We start from the raw sequence: 20351 nt of genomic DNA, 5'->3' as shown, positions 1-20351 counted from the left end.
CCACTGACCCATACACTAATCTCTATTTCATTTTTTATCTCTTTGGTGAAAGGACAACAATAATAATGCATCACCTACTATGCTCTTTTGCTAATAATTTTATATATACACACACATACATACTCCGAAAGTTAGCTTTGTGAGTTGTGATGCGGAGACGCACTAGCTGTGTGCTACAATTCTAAAGCTCCCCTCGTCGTCAACGGTGCCGGGACCGGGAGGAAGCTCCGTCGATGGCCGGAGGAGGAGAAGATGAAGAAGTCTGCGGCAGCGAGCTGACCCTCCTCGCCGCGCGCCGCCAGGTGAGCCCGTTCGTGATGCGCGTCCGCGTCGCGCTCAACCTCACGGGACTGCGCTACGCCTACGTGCATGAGGACCTCTCCGCCAAGAGGGCCCTCCTCCTCGCGTCCAACCCGGTCCACAAGGCGGTGCCCGTCCTCCTCCACGCCGGCAGGCCCGTCTGTGAGTCCGCCGTCATCCTCCACTACCTCGACGACACGTTCCGGGGCACGCCCAGCCTGCTCCGCGCCGACCCCTACGCCCGCGCCGCGCAGCGCTTCTGGGCGCCACGATCCACGGGAGGGCCACGGCGGCAGCGCCGGTGGCCGAGCTTCTGGACTGGCTGGAGCGCGACGTCCTCGGGGACGGGGAGGGGCGCCGGTTCTTCGGCGGCGACGCTATCGGGTACCTCGACATCGTGCTCGGGTCGTTCCTCAGCTGGCTCGAGGCGCTGCGCGCCGTGGCCGGCGTGGCGCTGATCGAAGCGGCGCGGACGCCGAGGCTGGCGGCGTGGGCGGAGCGGTTCGGCGGGAGCGAGGCGGTGAGGCCGGTGGCGCCGGAGGTGGGCTGGGTGGAGGCGTACGCGGACATGCTGCGGGAACGGTGGCACGCCGAGGAAGGCATCAGCAAGTGAAAAAAGAGAAGCGGAATGAAAAAAAATCAAATGTTCCAGTGATTATTGTTATCTTGATCGTGGTTTTGGGTTTGTTATCTCGATCGTAATTCATAAAAAGTTGCTATCGAGGAGAAGGCAATGTTTTATGTGTGTAGTTTGGCAGCTTAATTACTGTGCCTGTGGGGGTGGTGAAATTAATTATAGGACATAAAAAATAAAAAAGAAAAGCAACACGTCAGTTCGTGGGCTGAGCAACTCCTTTTGTTGGGCCGTCCTGGGCTCGGTGCTCTCCACGCTGCTTGTTCCCCATCAGACAGCCGCCCTAGTCGTGCTCGAGGTCACCCTCCGCTCTGCCGATCTCCGGCCGCCAGCGGCGGCGACCGTCACCTCCGGCCGAGCTCGCCTGCCCCGCTGATCCGCCGGCGACAGTCACCTTCGTCTGAGCCTGCTTGCTCCGACAATTGCGCCCCACCTGCCACTCCCGGTAAAACCTCTTACGCCTTCCCCCCTTTGGATTCCAGTTTGGTGCCCTTGCTCACCAAACCCTCGATGGCAGCGATGGCGAAGCTGCGCGCCGCCGCCTCCAACTCCGGCGACCTGCTCCTGGATGCGCTGAGCGAGATCCTGCTGCGTCTCTCAGCCAAGGAGCTCTGCCGCCTCCGCGCCGTCAGCCCCACCTGGCGGTCCCTCACCTACGACCGGGCCTTCATCGCTGCCCACAGGGCCCGCCACCGGGAGCCGCTCCTCGCCTTCGCCCACCGCGACGACAACCATGTCCACAACGTCGACATCGTGGATCTGTCCGGCGAGCTCGTGAGGCGGATGCCGAGACCCGAGGACGGCGTCGGCGTGCTTGGCACTCGCCTCGACCTCGTCCGCGTCGCGTGCAGGTACCGGCGCATGGCTTTCTGGGTGCTGAACCCGGCCACCGGTGCTGCTCTGGCGTTGCCAGATTGCCACTCGGAGTACATGGGGAACGGGCCGGACGAGCGGTTCGTTCTCTCCCTGTGGCCTTGTGGAGAGGAATGCATTCGGCCGGGTCTCCACCACTGGAGAGTACAAGGCACTCCGCATCACCCGCTGCTCCTTTGGCCCCAAATATAAGGTCTGCGAGGTGATCACCATTGGCGCCGACGGCAGCGACCATGGAGTGTGGAGGGAAATGCCTAGGCCTCCCTCCCTTATCTGTATAGATGGTGCTATGTGCAGGAAGTCCTCGATTGTGGAGGAGATGAAATGTGTGGTCGTGGATGGAGTGGTGCATTTCTTGATATATCCTGAATTCAGCTATCTCCACTCAAGTTTTGAGCGTGGCAGCATAGCTTCTTTCAACCTGGAGACTGAGGAGTGGATGCCGACTCTCCGTGGGCCATCTCCCGTGCGTACCTTCGTTACGGATTTATCGTTGTCTAATTTATGTGGCTGCTTGGTTACAGTTCACAATATTCGTTACACTTTCATGGACCTATGGTTTCTATCAGATTTTGAGAAGGGGCTGTGGGTCAAAAAGTACAGCTTGCCTTCCCAGGTTGCTAGGCCTCGTGTGTATCCATTGCTGGTATTGGATGATGAAAGGATATTGTTTATGCATGGACAGACACCGGATTCTTTGGTACGTTTTCGCCTGGAAACTGGTATTTAGTTATTTACACATATGACCTGAAAACTGGTGCTTACACTCATGTATTGGACTTGGACATGGGGAGTTTCGATTCGGGATTCATTGGCATTTACACAGGAAGTCTGCTGAGTCCATAGAGATGTTGTCAGTTGGCACTGATGAGGTTAGTATTGTATGATGCTTGCTGGTTGTTTGTTTAACCATACATATGTGGATTTATCTAGTGAGACATAATTAATGCTTTCATCTAGGAAAATTTACTTCAACACCAAATGTAGATTATATTCGCTATGTTATCCTTGGGATCTTTTTTCAGGTCCATATTATTTATTCCATTTTTGATATATAATAAATTTGTGTTTTCAATCGTAACAAGTTTTAGTAGTAATTTACTCTGTACTCTTTGGTGCAGTGGTTATTCAAAAGCATGCATTTGGAATGGTATTTCAAATAATTAAAATTACTCTTCTTCCTAAAAAAGAAGAATAATTATTAGTGAATGTACCAACTACAGAGCTATTTACTATAAAAAGATTATGTACATATGGCAACTAATTTGACCACAATATATCCCAACTAATTTGACCACAATGTAGCTCAATTTAGGATACTGATCAGGCATCCATTAGTTTCAAGGTTTTCTGCATTATGAATGGGTTGCTCACTAAGTTAAATTTATTGCACATTGCAGCCATGTTACTTATGATGCACTATGATATTGTCTTTTATTCTGACAATACAAGATACATGTAGAATTTGTTTTTCTATAGCTATGATATGGTTCACAACCTTTGTTTGCAGTATGTATGGGATGGGGAGTGGGTAGTTGGTCTATCACCGAACGACAACCTTTTAAGACAGTACTGGATATGGGATTGATGTTGAGCCATCGAGACCTGTTCCTTTCAGGCGCTTCTGCGAATCTGCTTGATATGATTTTTTTTTTCTGTGATTACTTTTGGAGGTGAACATATTCAGTGCTGAAATGTTCGTTTGTGCATTAGTTTCTGTCTTCGAAATTGTAGGCTGACAATGTAGGTTCAAGTTTCTCCTTGATAGGGTTGGGTGGGGCTCCTTCCCAAAACAGCCTGTCTGTTAGACTATGGGTGGATGATTACCGTATGGAATGCCGGCAGATCGGCATTGACGGTGGAGGAAATGGTGGTGTTTGAGCTATGTGATCGAGCTGCACGCTCAGATCGAAGCTGCGCCATGGGCCGGCGGCTATCCGGCCCACGATCGAAAAAAAAGCAAGTCGACGATCGATGTGGATCGGCCCACGAAGGGCATCTTACTTCCCAGAGCTAGTCATGAACATGAAAATTACAGATTATAAGAAGTTGGCATATAACTAACAACATACGCATATACAAGAAATAATTATATTGCTCCACTATAATGGCTTTGATTTTTTATCAGATGCTGCAATATTTTTTTTAGATAAAGGAAAAAGGTTCGGAATTCCACCTTTTTCATTACGATGAATAAAGCTGCCATCACAGTATAACATCGTCTAAATCATAAAGTCTAAATGGAGTAAAAAATTATAAAATTGCAGATTATGGTTGTTCTAGCATGATCCAATTTACATTAGGGACTTGTACACTAGCAAACAGCAGGGCTATTAACACCTAAGAGGGAAAATAGAGATTTTGTACTATATTACTCATCAAATCCATTTACAGCGGAGTGCGCTTACAGTAAAGTAGGCAAAGCCTTTGATCTAGCCATGCCAATTTAGGATGATACTAATACAATTTTTAATGTAGTTCAAGAATTCCGTACCACCTAATAGATTTATTATTTCCCAGGCAGATCTTGTGATTTAGCCCAAAGAAATACGTATAGTCCAGCAATCACCATTGTTGTTCCAAGGAGGCTGCTCATTGGAGATACATAATTCCATCAATAATTGCAAATAGCCATATAAGGAAGAGTAATTATAAGATATCTTGTTTGCAATGATTAACAGGTACCTCTTACTTCCAAAATTTAGGTCGTTTAAGTTTTCATCCTAAGTCAGACTTATATAATTTTGATCAAGTGTAATAGCTTATCGAAGAATGTACTAACATCTACACCATCAAATTAGTTTATTTAGTGTTGTCGATGTTTATATAATTTCTATAAACTTATTACTTATAGTTAGAGAGGTTTGACTCATATCAAAAACTACAAAACAACCTAGATTTTTGACCCGAGGGAGTAGATAGCACCGTAGAGACAGTGCAAGCCGACAAAATGTGCAGTGGAAACCAACATCTAGGTTGAAACATGCAGTTTAAAGTTGTCATCTTCATAAGTTTCTTTTTTCCAAAAACGAGTTTGCATTTCAACTTTTGCAATAAAGGACACCTGTGAAGCACTATCTGACATGCAGTGGGTTTCCACTGAAATTTTTCCAAAGAAGAAACTGACCTTCCTACTGTAATTCTGTCTCCTAAAAGGATGGAGCCCAATACAACAGTGAAGACGACTGATAATGGGCTGAACATTGGAGGATACGCTGGGCCTTGCTTGCCAACGACCCATGAATTCAGGCTATATTTCCCTGCCGTTGCAAGACCCCCCTGTGCCACAACAGGTGTTTATTGCTATTTTCACGATAAGGTAGTCATGAAAAAAAAATGAACGCATTATATCATTGTTTAATTAAAAGCAGAGATAACATGATTTAGATATTTAGAGTAGTGAATCCTAGCCTTATTTCTAACCTTATCTTTTCTTGATTTGGCAAAACTTTTTAGTTTCAGTTCCACCAGCAGAAAGAATCTGATGACTTACCGAGTACACAACTGTAAGTAGTTTCAGATTCCATCCAAGCTTCCATGCGTCCCAGTCTCTTCTCACTACTACTCCAGCGAATGCTGTCATAAACCCTCCTACCAAGCATGTCGCCATGGATGACCAATACTTGTATGGGTATACTTTGTGAACCTCTGACTGCGCTAACAACAATGTCATAACTTTTTTCAGACTCCTACAACAGACTTGCACAAGGCGATCATGAGAGGGCACGTGCGAGTACCTGAATCAGGTACCAGCAAGCATATGCGAAGCTGCTGGCCACCAAGAAGATTGTTCCTCTTACATGATGGCTTGCAACCTCTGTCTGTTCATTCTTGTGGTACTGAAGGGAACTCCATAGATGCAGCTCGTTGCCCTTGTAAAGGTTTATGACCATTGTGCCTCCAACAGAGGCCAGGACGCCGACTATCTTCAGTGATCCGGCCACTGTGGCGAATTTCAATCTCTCCATTCTAATTCGGTGATACAAAACACATGCTAATATAAATATTTTCGAAGTTAGGAAATAGAAAAATTTTGCGGCTAGTTGAATATATATGAAGCACTCTGCTGTCCAAAATAACATAAAATAGAAGGAAAAAAAGCTTACTTGAACGCAAGCGAGAGAATGAAGGTGATGAGAGGGATCATGTTGAGAAATATGATGGCGTAGGATGATGTGGTATCTCGGAGACCGTTGTAGTATAGGTTTATTGGCACCGCATACCTGCATATCACAACATTTGATATTTGACCATGGAATAGAAATAATAATAATAGTATAGTGATTGGAAAGTTTTACTAAATTTGTATTATATTAGCCATATAACTCATGAGATTCATGCCAAAAAAATTTGTGGAATTCTTTATAGCGCTGTCGTTACATGGAATTAAATTATTAGCACCAGCTGTCAGGAGTATTTTCAGCTCAGATGCTTTTTCATGGTCCATACCCGATGAACCCGTTGAAGATAATCCACCGTGAGACACGCCAGTTCATCATCTCCCTCCACTTGTCCCTACACGAAACCAATTAGTGAACAAAGGGCAGTTATATATGCCCTCCTCATTTCTTCAAGCTCATGCACAGCTAGCCACCTCTCTCTCTTGTCAATTTTTTTTTCTTTTTTTTTTACCCATAGGAGTTTGCTGTCAACTCTCATACACACGTACGAGTTAGAAGTAGAATCAATTAAACAGAAACAAGTGCCCTAGGGATTAGGGAACGCAGATGTATGATGATGAGCAGATGAACCGAGCAGCAGGTGAAGGGGAGGAGGAGCACCTCTCGCAGATGAGCGCGAAGGGGAGGAGGAACGCGGTGCCGAAGGCACTGCGGTAGGTGACGAGCGCGAAGACGCACAGGCCGTGGCCGATCACCACCTTGGAGAGCAGGACCAACCCCGTCTGGAAGAGCTGCACCAGCACCATTGCCATCGGCGCCTTCCAACCCCCTGCTGGCCTAGCGACGTTCTTGCTGCTGGGAGATTCATGTGTGTTGGCATCTGTTGCCGCTGCTGGCCTTGCCTGCAGTGTCCAAAAATTTCTTGGCAACTTAGGGCGATGAAAGACACACACAACAAATAAAAGAAAATAAAACAGACAGGTGGGAGGATAAGATGAGAGACCGGAGGAAGATGCTGGGGGTCAAGAAGCAGAGGCTGCTCCTCGTCTGCTGATTCCATGACGGTTTCTGTAGCCTTCAGCTGGAGTAGTACTCTTTATACACTAGGCCATAAATGATTTGTGCTGGCACCTGCCCTGTCAGGCACAATGCTGAACGCCACAAATGGTCGCTGGCAGTTTTGAAAACCGCTAGCACAAACCTTATTTGACCGCCGGTAAAAAAATTTTGCTGGCGGTTTTTTATTTGACATGGTCCCTGACTAAGTGATATATCGAGATGCAGCTGACTCTACGCCATGTTCTTACCTGGTCTCATCTGAACCAACCAAAGTAATGGCTGCAATTTTACCAATTTGTGGTAGCTGGACCGGTTTCCCCTTATCTAAAAAATCTGAACCAAAGTACAGTGAGGCGCAATTCATGTTGCCCGAGTCTCTCTGAGAAAAATTCGGTATGTATCAAAACGTCGTTGTTCCAGATGCAAATTAATTAATCCCATTTCAGAGCTAATGATTATTAGGTTCATGTGCGCCTAATTCAGCTCAACTAGTCATTGCTGCATATAGAAAACCACGTATTACCTACCACCAGGCGGCTCCTTTGGGGGCCGCTATACAATGACAATGAGGCACCACCAACTAGCTCGTGCAGATTTTCGGTACACACATACATCGTCATTCTTCAAACTACGAGTAAGTACTGTTCAAGGACAAGTATATTGGTACACTGTACACGTCAGCGGCCATATAAGATTTTTTTTTTATGATGTGGAGAGGAGCGATCGAGGTGAGAGAAAGAGGGAGTCATTTTACAAAGCATCCATATAATAGAACTATGAGATGATGACTTGTGCAGAATTGTACATTATTGTTGACATGCAACTCGTAATATTACTTTGTTCTTTGCAAAAAAATTAGGAATTTTAAAGTTACTACGAGATACTGTAAAGGTTGTAGAGGTTATATGTATAAGTCATCTTAAGATTACATGGCACTGCATATAAAACTTTTTATAAGACAACATCAATGCACTACGCCAAAACAGCAAATAGGAGCAAGCAATCTGAGATGAGCTTCTAGGAGCTCGTCTCAGATTACAGAAAGAGAGACGCGTTAAAAATACGGGCGCGGCGCTGCACGGGGTGGGGGAGAGTAAAGCGAGACGCGCCCCTATAGAGCGCGTCTCGCTTAACTAAAGCAAGACGCGCTATAGGAACGCGTCTCACTTTACTTTACTATTCTGAGACGCGCCCGCATGGTGAGACAAATGCGAGACGCGCCTTTGGATGGCGCGTCTCAGATCATGTTGAGATCTGAGATGTGTCTTTGAGTGGCGTGTCTCGCATTAGTTCCCACCTCCGAGACAAGCCTCGCCTGGAGAAAGTAATGCGAGACACCTCCGAGACAAGCCACGCCTGGAGAAAGTAACGCGAGACGAGTCTCTAGCTGTACGTGGTCCATCCATTGTGGATCGATTACTACACCAACACTCTCCCACAATCATCATTAGGAACATGTTGCGACCCTCAAATCTGGCAGAGCGTGTCCCAAGGAGAGTGCAACCTCCCACTTTCTCTATTAATATCCCCCCTCCCCCACCCCACCCCACCCCACCCCAACATCCGTTTCTTCTATTCTCATGATTGGATTAATTAATAGAGCACTGCTAGCGTTCGGACATCCGATTTTTTCATCGCACAGTCCATCACAATATTGATAAATAATAGTTGCAACATCAGAAATCAATGCTTGCAACATCAAAAAAAATATGTATACAAAATAATTTTGACATCCGGTTCGAGGATGAAAATTCCCACCGCAACATTGACACCATGTTTCGTACAACATCCACTACGAAACGTAAAGAAACAATAATTGCAATATCGGTGTTTGTCTCTTGCACCATATGTCGAGCTTCTAACTGATGAACATATATCGTACGTCTGATTCTTAGCATTACTGTAATTAATAACATGAGCCCGCTGCTTAAAGTGACATCTTTTATTTAGTTTAAATAGTGCAATAGGAATCCATATCCTGAATTGCAACAACAGTAGTTGTAGTATGTTGTATGGGCAGAACATGGCAGAGAGAGATAGAGAGAGAGAGATGATCTGAGCAAGTAAATGTGAAATTTAGGATTTTTTGTGCATCAATCAAAGGAAAAAAATATTAGATTAAATTTTGACTTTTATAGTAAGTTGGAGATCATAGTGGAAAGTTTCAGACTTCTGTTTCAGAAGTTCTTGAGATTCCAGTACAAGGTTTTGAAAATGTGTCTTGAAAGTTTATTATATACTTCCTCTGAACCTGGACAAGTGCTTGTCCAACAGGAAGGTTGAAAAAATGTTTATAATGGGGAATGAGATTGGATTCTGTGCGCGCATGGGCTGGTGCCCGCCCATGTGCTCGGCGTTCGATGGAAAAGTAGTGGTGGAGATTCATCTAAGAAATCTAATGGAGTCCAACGGAGATTGACAGTCAGCTGGTTTGAGAGCAAGTCGGTCACACGAACACCTGTCACTAAGGATGCAATTATTACGATAGCATGCCACTCTAGTTTATTTTTCCTTCTAAATTATTTACGTAGAATATTATTCTAGTTCATTTTATCAACATTTTAAATTGATCCAATAACTTAAAATATATATAACTTTCATCGCACCCTGTCACCGTCTCACTGTCCTCTCTCATCTTTCCCGTGATCCCCCTCCCCCCTTCTCCCTCTGAAGGCACTAGCGAACCTGCAAACATGAGCCTGCCGCAGCAGGGAGCAGGCACAGCCTCGATAGGGTTTGAGGAGGAGGACCTGGGGCGCTTCTTCGACAGCGAGCCAGCAGAGGACGGCGCCAGCGCCGCCAATGCAGGCCCTGCCGCTGTAGCTACCAATGCCTCCTCATCGTCATCCTCCTGGAAAGCAAGGTCCTCTTTCCTTGAATCTTGACTTGTGAAGGCGAAGAATGGAGGTCATGGCTATATGATTTGCCACTATTGCAGCTACTACTCTGTATCACTTCCTAGCCACTTACGGTTCCACTAATAAGCTTGGGTCCATGCATCCAGTGGAATTTTTTGTTCAGGGTGATTCTCCAACTCTTGTTTCTGATAAGAAGTTTATCATCTCATTCAGATTCATGGGATTGGGGCTATTTTGATTGGCTGGTTGGGATTTTGAAATGATTGTTTGACTGGATTGGATTGGATTGGCTACAAAAACTGCTGCTTTCTTCTAAGATTGTTTCTCTCCAAATTTCATATCGCATCTTGCTGTCAGACTTGTGAATTTGTTTGTTTCTCCAAATCCCAATCCACATCTCTCTATCAGTTTGTTTCATGTCAGATTTTTTTCATCGGGTTGCAAGCCGTTTACTAGAAAAAAAAGGATGCTGCTGGTGCCTCTGCCAGCGCAGGTGGTAGGGTCATGTGTGGACATTATAATTGCTGCTGACCAGCAAAGTTAACCCACTGGAGCCGCAAGGAGAGTGTTGCCTCCCCGTCCTTTTCTTCTAGTGTTGGCATGATTGGATTAATTGATTAACTTGGGCCCGTTGCTGAAAGCGATATATTTTGTTTCTTTTGCATGTGCAGGCACTACTGGGAAAATAAATATCCCGCTTGGTTCAAAACCGTCAGGAAAATAGAAATTAGCGTCAGGTAATGCATATTTTCAAAATGGCAACAATACTTAGTAGTACTGTGCATACACTACCCCACCACTAAAAGTCGCCGTCGTACGGTCGGTCAGTAAATATTTGTTGTTACTGATGACTGTCGGTCGGCAAAGTTAAGTGTCAATCCATAAGTCGGCAATTCAACCAGACTGTATAGTCTGGCCTCGCTGCCCAACCAGTTGCAGTTGGTGCTAGCGGCTAGTTCATGTGAATGTTAGAGGGACTACAGCAAGAATGATCGAGATACCATGGGATAAAAATCCGTATGATAGTCTAACATTACAGATGCTACTTCAAAAAAATCTTTTGTCATACATCATAAATAGTAACAGTCTAAGATGTGATCGGATATTTGCAGATGGTACTTTAAACCTCCTTTTTTTTGTTATACAGTATTATCGCAAAATGCTTCACCACAACCAAATCATCATGAACACAAAAGGCTTCTTCCTGCATACGTACCAACAGCTACATACTTTTCCCCTGTGACCATGGCACTAGCCCATGAACTTGTTCTTGGATCATATATCCTCATCGCCCGATCAAAATCCATCCACGCGACGATCCTCCCATCCCCAAGTACCGCTATCGGGTAAAGAAATCGACAGTGCACCGGATCCGTCGCGCAATGCAAGGAGTATTGTTTGCTCCAAGAACCCTTGCCTAGGTCGACCATAGACCAGATATCGACCACGCGTTCTTCAAACTTGCTATGGACCATGGCCAGGCTGCCACCCAGCTCCGTCAACTGGAAGCGCATTCTACTGTCCGCGGTGTACCCAAGCCTGTCATCGCCTGCCACGGTGAGGAGGCTGCTTTGCTGGGGTATTAACTCTTGTGTATAAGCAGCATCTAAGATGAAACATACTAGTCGTAAATTGCGGCCACACTACGATTACTGCCTACATGCAGTCCATGGACCAAGGTCCGCTCTCTTGTAACTTGCATCTGGTCTTATACCCGGCGCCATATCATTGTACCTTGTCCTCATGGGACATCTATTTAAATCAAATCTTATAGCAGCAACCGGGATCCAGTCGGAGCCCTGGTGCAAATAATCTCAAAGGTGTGTGTTCATCCCCTCCCAGCTTAGGCAAACTACTCGATTGTGCCTGACAAACCACTCTGTGGGAGACGGATTTCCAACATGCTCACCGGACCCCGGATCGTCGTCGACCGAGCTTGTAACCTCATGGACGCCATAGAGTAGACTGCGACTTCCAGGAAGATTGCATGGCCAGAGAGGTCCTTATCCTCTCAGTGCCACCAGAAATGGTGCCACTGGTGGCCAAAAAGAAGTTGGCTGCAGAAGCATGGGATGCCATCAAGACGATGTGCGTCGGCAGCGACAAAGTTCAGAAGGCAGGGTTCAGCATCTGCGGAGGGAGTTCGAAGCCATGACGTGTCGCAGCGGCGAAAAGGTGGACGACTTTGCTCGGCGCCTGTCCAACCTCATCATCAACCTAGAGGAGCTGGGTGAGGAGATAGAGGAGCAGCGAGTAGTGGAGAAGCTCCTAGGGTCGGTTCCACCTCGGTTCGACCATCTGGTGACGTCCATCGAGATGCTGCTGGACATCTCATCCCTCTCGCTGGAAGAGGTGACTAGGCGCCTGAAGGCGCAAGAGGACCGCATGGACCGCGTCGACTCAAATTGCGACTCGGGCAAGCTGTTGTATGCTAATGCGTCGGGTCAGCGAGATCGTGAGTCGGGCGAGGGCCCGTCCAGGTCCGGAGGCAAAAGAAGTCAGCGGCGGCGCCCCCCGGCTCCAAATAAGAAAGAAGTCGACGGCGGTAAGGTGAGGAGGCCACCGCACCACGACACTTGCCCCAACTGTGGCCGTGCTGGCCATTGGGCACGTGAATGCAAGCAGCCCAAGAAGGGGCAAGCGCACCTGGCCCAGGCGGAAGAAGAGCTGTGCTTGTTCATGGCACAGGTCTGCATGGAAAACCACTCGGAGGAGCCGCAAACCGAGTTGTTTTCTATGCAGGAACTCAAAGAAGTAATCGAGACGGTCATCTGCGTGGAAAACCACTCGGAGGAACCGCAAACCGAGTTGTTTTCTATGCAGGAATTCGAAGAAGTAGTCGAGATGGTCAAGAAGGCGGCTGATGAGCACTCAGGCGACCACAGGGTTGGCCGCGAGCCTGCTCCCCTGACTGCGATGGCAGCTACAACGACGACCTGCATCTAGGAGCCTCGAGCTCAAGTCTACCTCGGCAAGGGCCGGGGCGATGAGTTGATGGAAGGGTGGAGCCTCGAGCTCAAGTCTACCTCGGCAAGGGCCGAGACGATGAGTTGATGGAAGGGTGGTACCTGTACATAGGGGCCACCAACCACATGACAAGACGGTGCGACGTCTTCTCCCACCTCGATCGGGCCGTGCGCGGCTTGGTCAAATTCAGCGACGGGTCGGTCGTGGCCATCCAGGGTTGTGGCACCATCATCTTCTCCGGATGGGGTCTACTACATCCCGAAGCTGCGCAACTCCATCATTTCAGTCGGGCATCTCGACGAGATCGGGTCCAAGAAGGATGGTGTCTTGCGGATCCGTGACCGTGAGAGCCGTCTGTTGGCAAAAGTTCCTCGAAGTGGGAAAAGGCTGTATGTGCTGCGGCTGCAGGTCGCGAGGCCTGTCTGCCTCACCGCACGTCGTGGCGATGATGCCTGGCGTTGGCATGATCGGTTCGGGCACGTCAACTTCGGCGCTTGACGGGTCGGAGGTGAGCGACCACCGTGACTGGCAGACGAGGCGGGCGCGGCAGAGCGCGTCGGGTGGGAGGCGGAGGACGACCTCGTGCAGGATGTCTCTGGGCAGCCGCCCGTCGTTGCTGATGATGGCGGCGGCAGCTGCGTCGAGGTTGTCGTCTGGCTTCTGTTCCGGATCCGTTGGAGCACCGATTCCATCTCTCCGATCTGTGGACGCAGGGGCATCTGGAGTTGATCGATTTAAGTAGACCCGTAGAACTAATGTACTATCTCGTTGGTGCCGTGCACCCGGACTCTAAACTCCAAAGGAAACCAGTAGGAAACCAAGCAACAATGGAAACTCCAAAAGAAACCAGGCTAACCTGTTGAAGATGTAGAATTCGAAGATGCACAACCACTACATTGAATGCCATCACAAGCTAAAATATTGCAGCACATCGGCTTTAGGAGGCAAAGAGGAAAAAAGAAAGAAAAAGAAAAAAAAACAATTGAAGCTGCATATTATAATTGCTCTGATAGGTGTGACGTTCCATGATCTAATTTATGAAAAAACACAAAAAAAAAGTATGTACTTGGTTTCAGTATCTAACATGCTGTGGAGCCTGTGGAGCTTCGTGTCGGAGAACGAGGCTCAGGGCTTAAATCTGAAGACCTGAACAGAAATATGCATAAGCACCGAAACCATACTGTTCCATACTTGCTAGATTAGTTCACGTTCTTATTCTTGGGTCATACACTTTCAGGACTCTTCCGGTACACAAGTGTATTACACAAGCAATTAGCTGGAGCTGCCCGTAATCCAACAGAACCAATTGACCTTCTCACCTTCCCCCGATACAGTGCATATAAACTCATAATTCGTGCCAAGGAAAGGCCACACCTACTTGAGATAAAAAGAAAAGGCAAACAATGCTGAACCAATATTTCAATATATTCATGCACGGCATATTTCCTACACAAACTCAACCCGGGCCATACATTCCAGGTTCAAGAGCTACATAGCAATACTTCCAGCAAGCCTGATTCAATTCATTACTGACATCCATGCTCCATAAGGCTAGGATTAGGTCAAGCTCACAATTCACGTAACTGTCGCATTACCATAAGATGTTTTCTACATACGACAAATTTTGAAGAGAGAAACTAACAATCTTTCTAAACCAGTAGTATATATAATGCAAGCAAGAATTTTCAATTATCAGATGAACATAAGGGCTGGTAATTTCCTTGATCATAGTGGTAGCACCTCACATAGAGTTCCATACCCGGTACAGCACTTTGTAAAGTTCCGCAGTTTCTTTGCTCCCTGCAGCAGATAAAATATTAACTTACAGCAGTGTATAGTTCCACTATCAGAAATGGTAAATATACCTCTTCCTAACAGCCATTTCCACAAAAAACATAACAGCCACAAGGACAATCCTCCCAGTCATGGGTTTTCAATCAAACACAACTCTTTTCCAAAATGCTAACTTCACAATTCCAGCACTGAATAGTCAATAGTTTGCATGATTAATGCAACTAATGAATATAAATGATTAACCATATCATCAGTAGTTGAGTTCTTTGTTTTCTTCCAAAACAAATTACCAGATGTTATCAGCCTTTATTAGATCATATTCAGGGATGGAAACTTAAAGCACGTTATTCTGGTGAGGTTATTACAAACAGGAGAGTAGAAGGCACATAACCATAACAGGGAATAATTTGTCTGTTCAACAGAACATGTATGACTGCATCGCCTATTCCCATTATTGAAAAAAAGTGAATGTTCTGGTAAGCAATAAATCAACATTTATGGATCACGTAACTACATGAATGCCCCAATATGTTCCGTGACTTGAAATAATATGTTACCTTTGTAGCCACACTATCAACACAACAGACTTCCTGTATATATTCCAACTCCAACATATGAAGAGCTTGCCATCACTTGTAGAACTGTGGCATTGTTGGTTCCTGGACTGTAAATCCGCAACAAATCTTTTGACTGTGTCCGGACCAATAGGATTATCCGTCCATCATCTAACACCAACACAGGCTGAACACCTACTAGCATACTACCTGGAATATTACCAATTTGTATGATGTGCTGTCTGGACCATAAAGAATTCTCAGCGTCCATCAAAAACCACAAGTCTACGGTGGAGGTCTTCTTATTGTAGTGTACTGTAACCAAGAAATCTTTATGTTCACCTAACATTATCCGACCACCAAGGTCTCTGTAATTAAGCACGCCATTGGATTTCTCAATAATTTGGCTTATTGGCCCTTGGACAGCGACACTCCACTGCTCAGTCTCCAGGTTGAAGGAAGGTATACAGCCAGGCTTGATGTTATAGCTGTCGATGTATGGTTGTTCAAAGTGCCATCGATCAAAGAAGTAGTAGGCAGCTCCTTTAACAACCACTCCATTGGTGAAACTTGGATCGAGATATGCTGGTGGACTCTCTACCTTCCTCCACTGTCCAATTCCACCTCGATAAGCTGCTGGATTATCATTCTTCCACCAGTGTCCAATCCCTTCTCCAAATGTGAAAACCTCGCACAAGTGACCATCGCCATATCCACCACCCATGAGGTCCTCACCAACAATGCGAACAAGCTTGTACTCTCCTTTGGAAGCTACCTGCCCCAGTGCAATCCAGAAAGGGTACCCCGAGCCAGGACATGCAAGACCCTCTGCAATGCCAACAGGTAAGGCGGAGACAGACCCAGAGACAGGGTCAATCACGCTGATAATGTGGTCTTGACCTTGGAGTAAGACATATTCGAAGCGCGTGCAGAGAACCCTGGGTTCATAATAGCCCTCCATGGTGGTGCGAAGCCGTTTGACGACATCTCCAGAGAGGTCCACAAGATCTATGCAGGCGCCGCCGTTGTTCACGGCGAGGAGCGGGCCCGGGTGGCGAGCGGCGTAGGCCGCGACGAAGAGCGGGTCGTAGGTGAGGGACCGCCAGGAGGGGCAGACGGCGCGGACGCGGCAGACATCCTTGGCCGGGAGCAGCAGCAGGATCTCGATCAGCAGTTCACTGGGCAGGACGCCGTCGACGGCGGTGGTTTCGGGTCGCCTCTCCGGCGCCGGGACGGCGGACGGAACCGCAGACGACATCGGCGGCGCCTACAGGAAGTCGATTTGGGATCAGATTCCGAGAAGCAGCCTAGATTTGTGTAACATTCCATGTTAGTATTAATAGGATTTGTTTAACAAAAATTGTGGATTTCAAAAATTTTTGTGGATGCTCTTGGTTTGAAGGGTTGTTGCATCTGATTTGATTTGGATTTTCGAAATTGTTTGATTCATTTGTATGAAATTTGAATTTGAAAGGGGCATTCAAATTCAAATCTAATTACTAAACCCTAACACCCCTAATGGGCCACAAGCCCACCGGCCAAACAACCCCGAGCCCAGCTGTTCTCCCTTCTTTCCCTTCTTTTCCCCGCGCGTGAACCGGCCCAACGCCTGGCCCAGCCCATCCTCGCGAACCCTCGCGACGCTCCCCCTTCTTTCCTCCCGGGGCAGCTGACGGGCGGGACCCACCCGTCAGCTTTCCCCTTCCTCTCGCCCGCGCCCTCTCCCGGCTCACCTCGCCCGCGTCACCATTCGCCGCCGCTCCGCGACAGGAGTCCCCAACCGCCTGCCTCTCTTTTTCCCTTCCTTCCCCCGCCGCGGCCCCGCTCCCTTGCGTCACCTGCCAGCCGCGCGGCCTTGTCCCCGCTCCGCGACAGCTCGCCGTAACCGCCCGCGCGCGCTCCTCTTTTCCCCCGCCTCGGCCACCCGCGCTGCCAAGCCCCACCCGCGCTGCAGCCGCCCGATGGCCGCCGCGTGGCCGTGGCACGGACGCCGGGCATCGCCGCCCTCAGCGCCCGGGCCCGTGCCGCAAACCCTAGGGCCGCCTCCCATAAGAACCCGCCGGTCGCCACCCCAAAACCCTAGCCACGCGGGCCTTTGTTTCCTTCCGCCGCCGTCGCACCTGAGAGTGAGAGAGAGTAGGAGGAGGGGAAGAAGGAGAGGAGCCGCGCGAGGAGGGGGACGACGCCACCCGGAGCCGCACGAGGAGCAGGTCGCCGCCGCCCGGAGCTTCACCGAGCCGGCGCCCTGATCGTCTTCTCCAACGCCGCGGATCTTCCTGCACGGCCTCGACGCACCGGCTCCGACCCGCCACCGCGCCAAGCCCTTCTCCCTTCAGCCCCACCGGTGAGGATCGCCGCCGCCGTCCCTTTCCTTCCCCTGTGCTGCCGGCGTGAGCCTTGGGCCGCCGATGAACCCTCGGTAGAAACCCGTAGGACCACCCTTCCCTCCGGTCGCCGTGCCGTCTGTTCTTGCAGGAGCCCGACGCGCCGCTTTGCACCCCGCAACCGCCGTCGCCCTACCGCCGCCGCGTCGTGCCGCGGGCCCGGGATGCCGGTGCCCCGCGCACGGCACGGCCACGCCGCGGCCCTGGGCAGCCAGGCTCCGCGCGCGTGCGTGCGCACCCACGCCGCAAGGCCAAGCCGCATCCACCCTCGCCACGCCTGCGCCACGGCCTCGCCGTGCGCGCCCACCCCCGCGACGCGACCGCGACGTCGCGTTCGCGTCGCGGCCATGCCGCTGGGGCATTTCCCCGAGCACCCTCCGGGCGCTCACACCGCACGCGCCTTCGGGCGCCACACACACGCACACACGCACTCGCACCTGCTGCACCAGATCCGGGCCGCCACACCGGATCCCGCGGACGCTGACGCCTGGGCCCAAGCTGACAGTGAGAGGGGGAGAGGAGCAGACGCAGCCAGCCGCGAGGAGGAGAAGGCCCAGCCCAGCGTGGAGGAGAAGAAAGAAGGTCCAACCCACGGAGGAGAAGAGCCGGCTCGCGAAGGAGCCAAGCCGAGCCAGCCCATGACGCGCCCAGTCGGCCGCTACCCGAGCCGGCCTGCTAAGCCGCAGGCCGAGCTGAACCCCGAGCTGCACCGCGAGCCTAGCCGAGCTTAACTGGACCTCGAGCCGGCCCAACCCCTTTTAGCCCAAACATCAAACCGTGACCTTTTCTTTTGTTTGCAGCCTGACCCGAGGGACCCACCTGTCAGCCTCGGGGTAAGGCTGACCAGTGGGGCCCGACGACCGTTGACCTGACCCTTGACCGTTGACCGTTGACCAGTCAACGCTGACGTCAGCAGGGCCCACTGCTGACGTCATCATCCAGGACCCCCCCTGATGACGTCATGCTGACGTCAGCATGCCACGTGGCACGCCCTGGTGCTGCCACGTGTCCCTATTTTCAGGCTTTCTTTTCTGAAACTCTTTTATTAATTTCAGAAATAGGTTTTTCCTTAGAAAATTCATAATAAATTATCCGGACCTCCGAAAATTATGAAACCAGTTTCATAATTCTTCTAAAATCATGAACCACCTGTTAGAATAGGTACCGTGGTGATTTGAATCTTATTTGCAACCTTTTGTGCACTTTTGCACTTTGGACCCTACTCTTACTCGTATTTACGAATAGGACCCGTCCGCGAGGAGCTGACCGACGACCAGGACTACCCGGAGGCTCAGGAGGACTTCGAGGAGACGCCAGGTTCACGCCCATCTACGATTTGAATCCCTAATAGGCATTTGCTTGTAGATATGCTATTGCTGTATGTGTATATATGTATATCGAGATAAACCTGCATGGCCTTTTTACGAACCATACTCCTTGTCAACCTATCTTAAATTGTTTACTATATGAAATGCCTTGTAAATCCTTGAATGTGTATGTGTGGGATATGGATGGATAGTCTTGGCGTGTGTGAAGTGGTTCTCTTCAGGAGTTGGTGATTAGAGTTTAGCCGGGAGTGGGCAACCTAACTCGATCGTGGATCGAGGGCTTGGGGTGTGTATCTTGGCACACCCTACGGAGTACCTGTGGCGGGTACAGTTTGGTTACGCGATTGAGGTGTTTGGGGCACCCGTTAAGGGTGCGGTTGCGGACCACCGTGGTGGATACGCTTTTGACGAAGACGCCCGCTCCGGCAGATAAGGACCGGGTGAGAGTAACCATGACTTGTGGGAATTTGTTAAGCGTGCACACCACTTACCCATTATGAGGGTGGGCCCGGTCCGGAATTAGCAAGCGCGGTACCAAGCCGGTAGGAGGATCGAGTATCGGTGCAGGGGAAGGAGGTGCTAACCTCACGTTCCCCAAGACGCATGGGAGGCTTCACAGTCCCGAGGCGACCTCTCGCGGGAGGATGCGCCCAAGACCCGGGAAAGCCGGATGGTGCCGTGGCTCCTATTTCCGTTTCGTAGACCGGTGTTTCGTATACTAGTCGGCTGATCTCCGGCTAGTGTCGATTCGAGTGGGTCCAGGTGTACAACCCCTGCAGGGTGAAAACTATACGTATAGCCGCGTCCTCGGTTATGGACATCCCTACTCCTCTGTTGCTCTTATTAGTTAGTGTTACTCACGATTTCTACCTCCCTCTAGAATATTGTCCTGCCAGGGGGCAGTTGAGATGCGAGGAGAGGGAGTCCTCGCATCGACTTGGTGGTTTTGGAAGGTGTGTGTGACCGGGAGTCCGGAATGCCGGAAGAGCCCGAGTCGGAAATGAAAGGAGATGTGTACTCTTATATATAATGCATGCATAGGGAAACCCCAGCTTTACTCCTTGAACTCTTGTATATCCGTAGAGTAGACCACAATAAAGCTTGCATACAGATGGTGACGTGAACCTATCCCATTCCTTGGGGATAGCCTGGTACGATGCAGGATCCGATCCGGAATTTGACCCCAACGACGACGGTTGGTACGACTGAGGCCCGAGCTACGCTCAAGTCGCCTGTGGAGGTGGTTCCCGAAGATGGAGGACGGCCGAAGACCTAGCTACCGCTATGCGCCTTCTGCTTGTTCGATTTAGCCGAGAGGCTTGTAATAAATTCCGTACTACAGATCCTCTGGATTTATGTAATAATTAAACCCGTGATTGACCTCTTAATGAGTATGACTGTGATATTATGCCTGAAATGAGTTCTGTATGTGATAGCGCTTGATCCAGGGATTATCACGACGATACAGGGAGTCGGATT

General features: G+C 49.2%; 3 protein-coding genes and 1 pseudogene across 6 annotated transcripts; 2 read left to right on the top strand and 2 right to left on the bottom strand.

Moving 5' to 3' along the window:
• Positions 1 to 169: 169 nt before the first annotated feature.
• On the top strand, positions 170 to 1150 carry LOC112883528 (annotated as a pseudogene).
• On the top strand, positions 953 to 3910 carry LOC112883529. 3 transcript variants are annotated; one of them, XM_025948832.1, is made up of 4 exons: positions 1240 to 1379; positions 1452 to 2507; positions 2602 to 2679; positions 3318 to 3910. In XM_025948832.1, exons 2-4 carry the CDS (start codon positions 2058 to 2060, stop codon positions 3393 to 3395), a joined length of 606 nt encoding a protein of 201 aa, XP_025804617.1. In that variant the 5' UTR covers positions 1240 to 1379; positions 1452 to 2057; the 3' UTR covers positions 3396 to 3910. The 3 variants fall into 3 exon arrangements, with proteins under 3 accessions (XP_025804619.1, XP_025804617.1, XP_025804618.1); XM_025948834.1 differs by having other exon boundaries at positions 953 to 1379; positions 1452 to 2679; XM_025948833.1 differs by lacking the exon at positions 1240 to 1379 and having other exon boundaries at positions 1404 to 2679.
• A 238-nt stretch (positions 3911 to 4148) lies between these two features.
• On the bottom strand, positions 4149 to 7092 carry LOC112883527 (WAT1-related protein At5g64700-like). Of its 2 annotated transcripts, XM_025948829.1 has the most exons (8): positions 6932 to 7091; positions 6589 to 6830; positions 6257 to 6322; positions 5914 to 6030; positions 5545 to 5776; positions 5301 to 5459; positions 4935 to 5086; positions 4149 to 4395 (listed from the first exon to the last, which is right to left on the bottom strand). In XM_025948829.1, the coding sequence occupies exons 1-8, from the start codon at positions 6986 to 6988 to the stop codon at positions 4317 to 4319; spliced, it is 1104 nt and encodes a 367-aa protein (XP_025804614.1). In that variant the 5' UTR covers positions 6989 to 7091; the 3' UTR covers positions 4149 to 4316. The 2 variants fall into 2 exon arrangements, with proteins under 2 accessions (XP_025804614.1, XP_025804615.1); XM_025948830.1 differs by lacking the exon at positions 4935 to 5086 and having other exon boundaries at positions 6932 to 7092.
• A 7112-nt stretch (positions 7093 to 14204) lies between these two features.
• Positions 14205 to 16447, bottom strand: LOC112879736. The gene is made up of 2 exons (XM_025944113.1): positions 15164 to 16447; positions 14205 to 14612 (listed from the first exon to the last, which is right to left on the bottom strand). The coding sequence occupies exon 1, from the start codon at positions 16416 to 16418 to the stop codon at positions 15180 to 15182; it is 1239 nt and encodes a 412-aa protein (XP_025799898.1). The 5' UTR covers positions 16419 to 16447; the 3' UTR covers positions 14205 to 14612; positions 15164 to 15179.
• Between the last annotated feature and the right edge of the window lie 3904 nt (positions 16448 to 20351).

Source organism: Panicum hallii, chromosome 2, assembly GCF_002211085.1.
Source record: "Panicum hallii strain FIL2 chromosome 2, PHallii_v3.1, whole genome shotgun sequence".
Taxonomy (NCBI): Eukaryota; Viridiplantae; Streptophyta; class Magnoliopsida; order Poales; family Poaceae; genus Panicum; species Panicum hallii.
The sequence above is the reverse complement of the archived record's forward strand: the minus strand, read 5'-3'. Positions and strand labels throughout refer to the sequence as shown.

Excerpts from the sequence above, each read along its gene's own strand:
- LOC112883529 (XM_025948832.1), top strand. The coding sequence starts at position 2,058 with ATGCCTAGGCCTCCCTCCCTTATCTGTATAGATGGTGCTATGTGCAGG. Across the intron at positions 2,508-2,601 it reads GACAGACACCGGATTCTTTG|TTTCGATTCGGGATTCATTG; the intron begins GTACGTTTTCGC and ends GGACATGGGGAG. Across the intron at positions 2,680-3,317 it reads TGTCAGTTGGCACTGATGAG|TATGTATGGGATGGGGAGTG; the intron begins GTTAGTATTGTA and ends CTTTGTTTGCAG.
- LOC112883527 (XM_025948829.1), bottom strand. The coding sequence starts at position 6,988 with ATGGAATCAGCAGACGAGGAGCAGCCTCTGCTTCTTGACCCCCAGCAT. Across the intron at positions 5,460-5,544 it reads CTTGCTGGTACCTGATTCAG|TCAGAGGTTCACAAAGTATA; the intron begins GTACTCGCACGT and ends TTGTTAGCGCAG. Across the intron at positions 5,087-5,300 it reads TACTTACAGTTGTGTACTCG|GGGGGTCTTGCAACGGCAGG; the intron begins GTAAGTCATCAG and ends GTTGTGGCACAG.
- LOC112879736 (XM_025944113.1), bottom strand. The coding sequence starts at position 16,418 with ATGTCGTCTGCGGTTCCGTCCGCCGTCCCGGCGCCGGAGAGGCGACCC.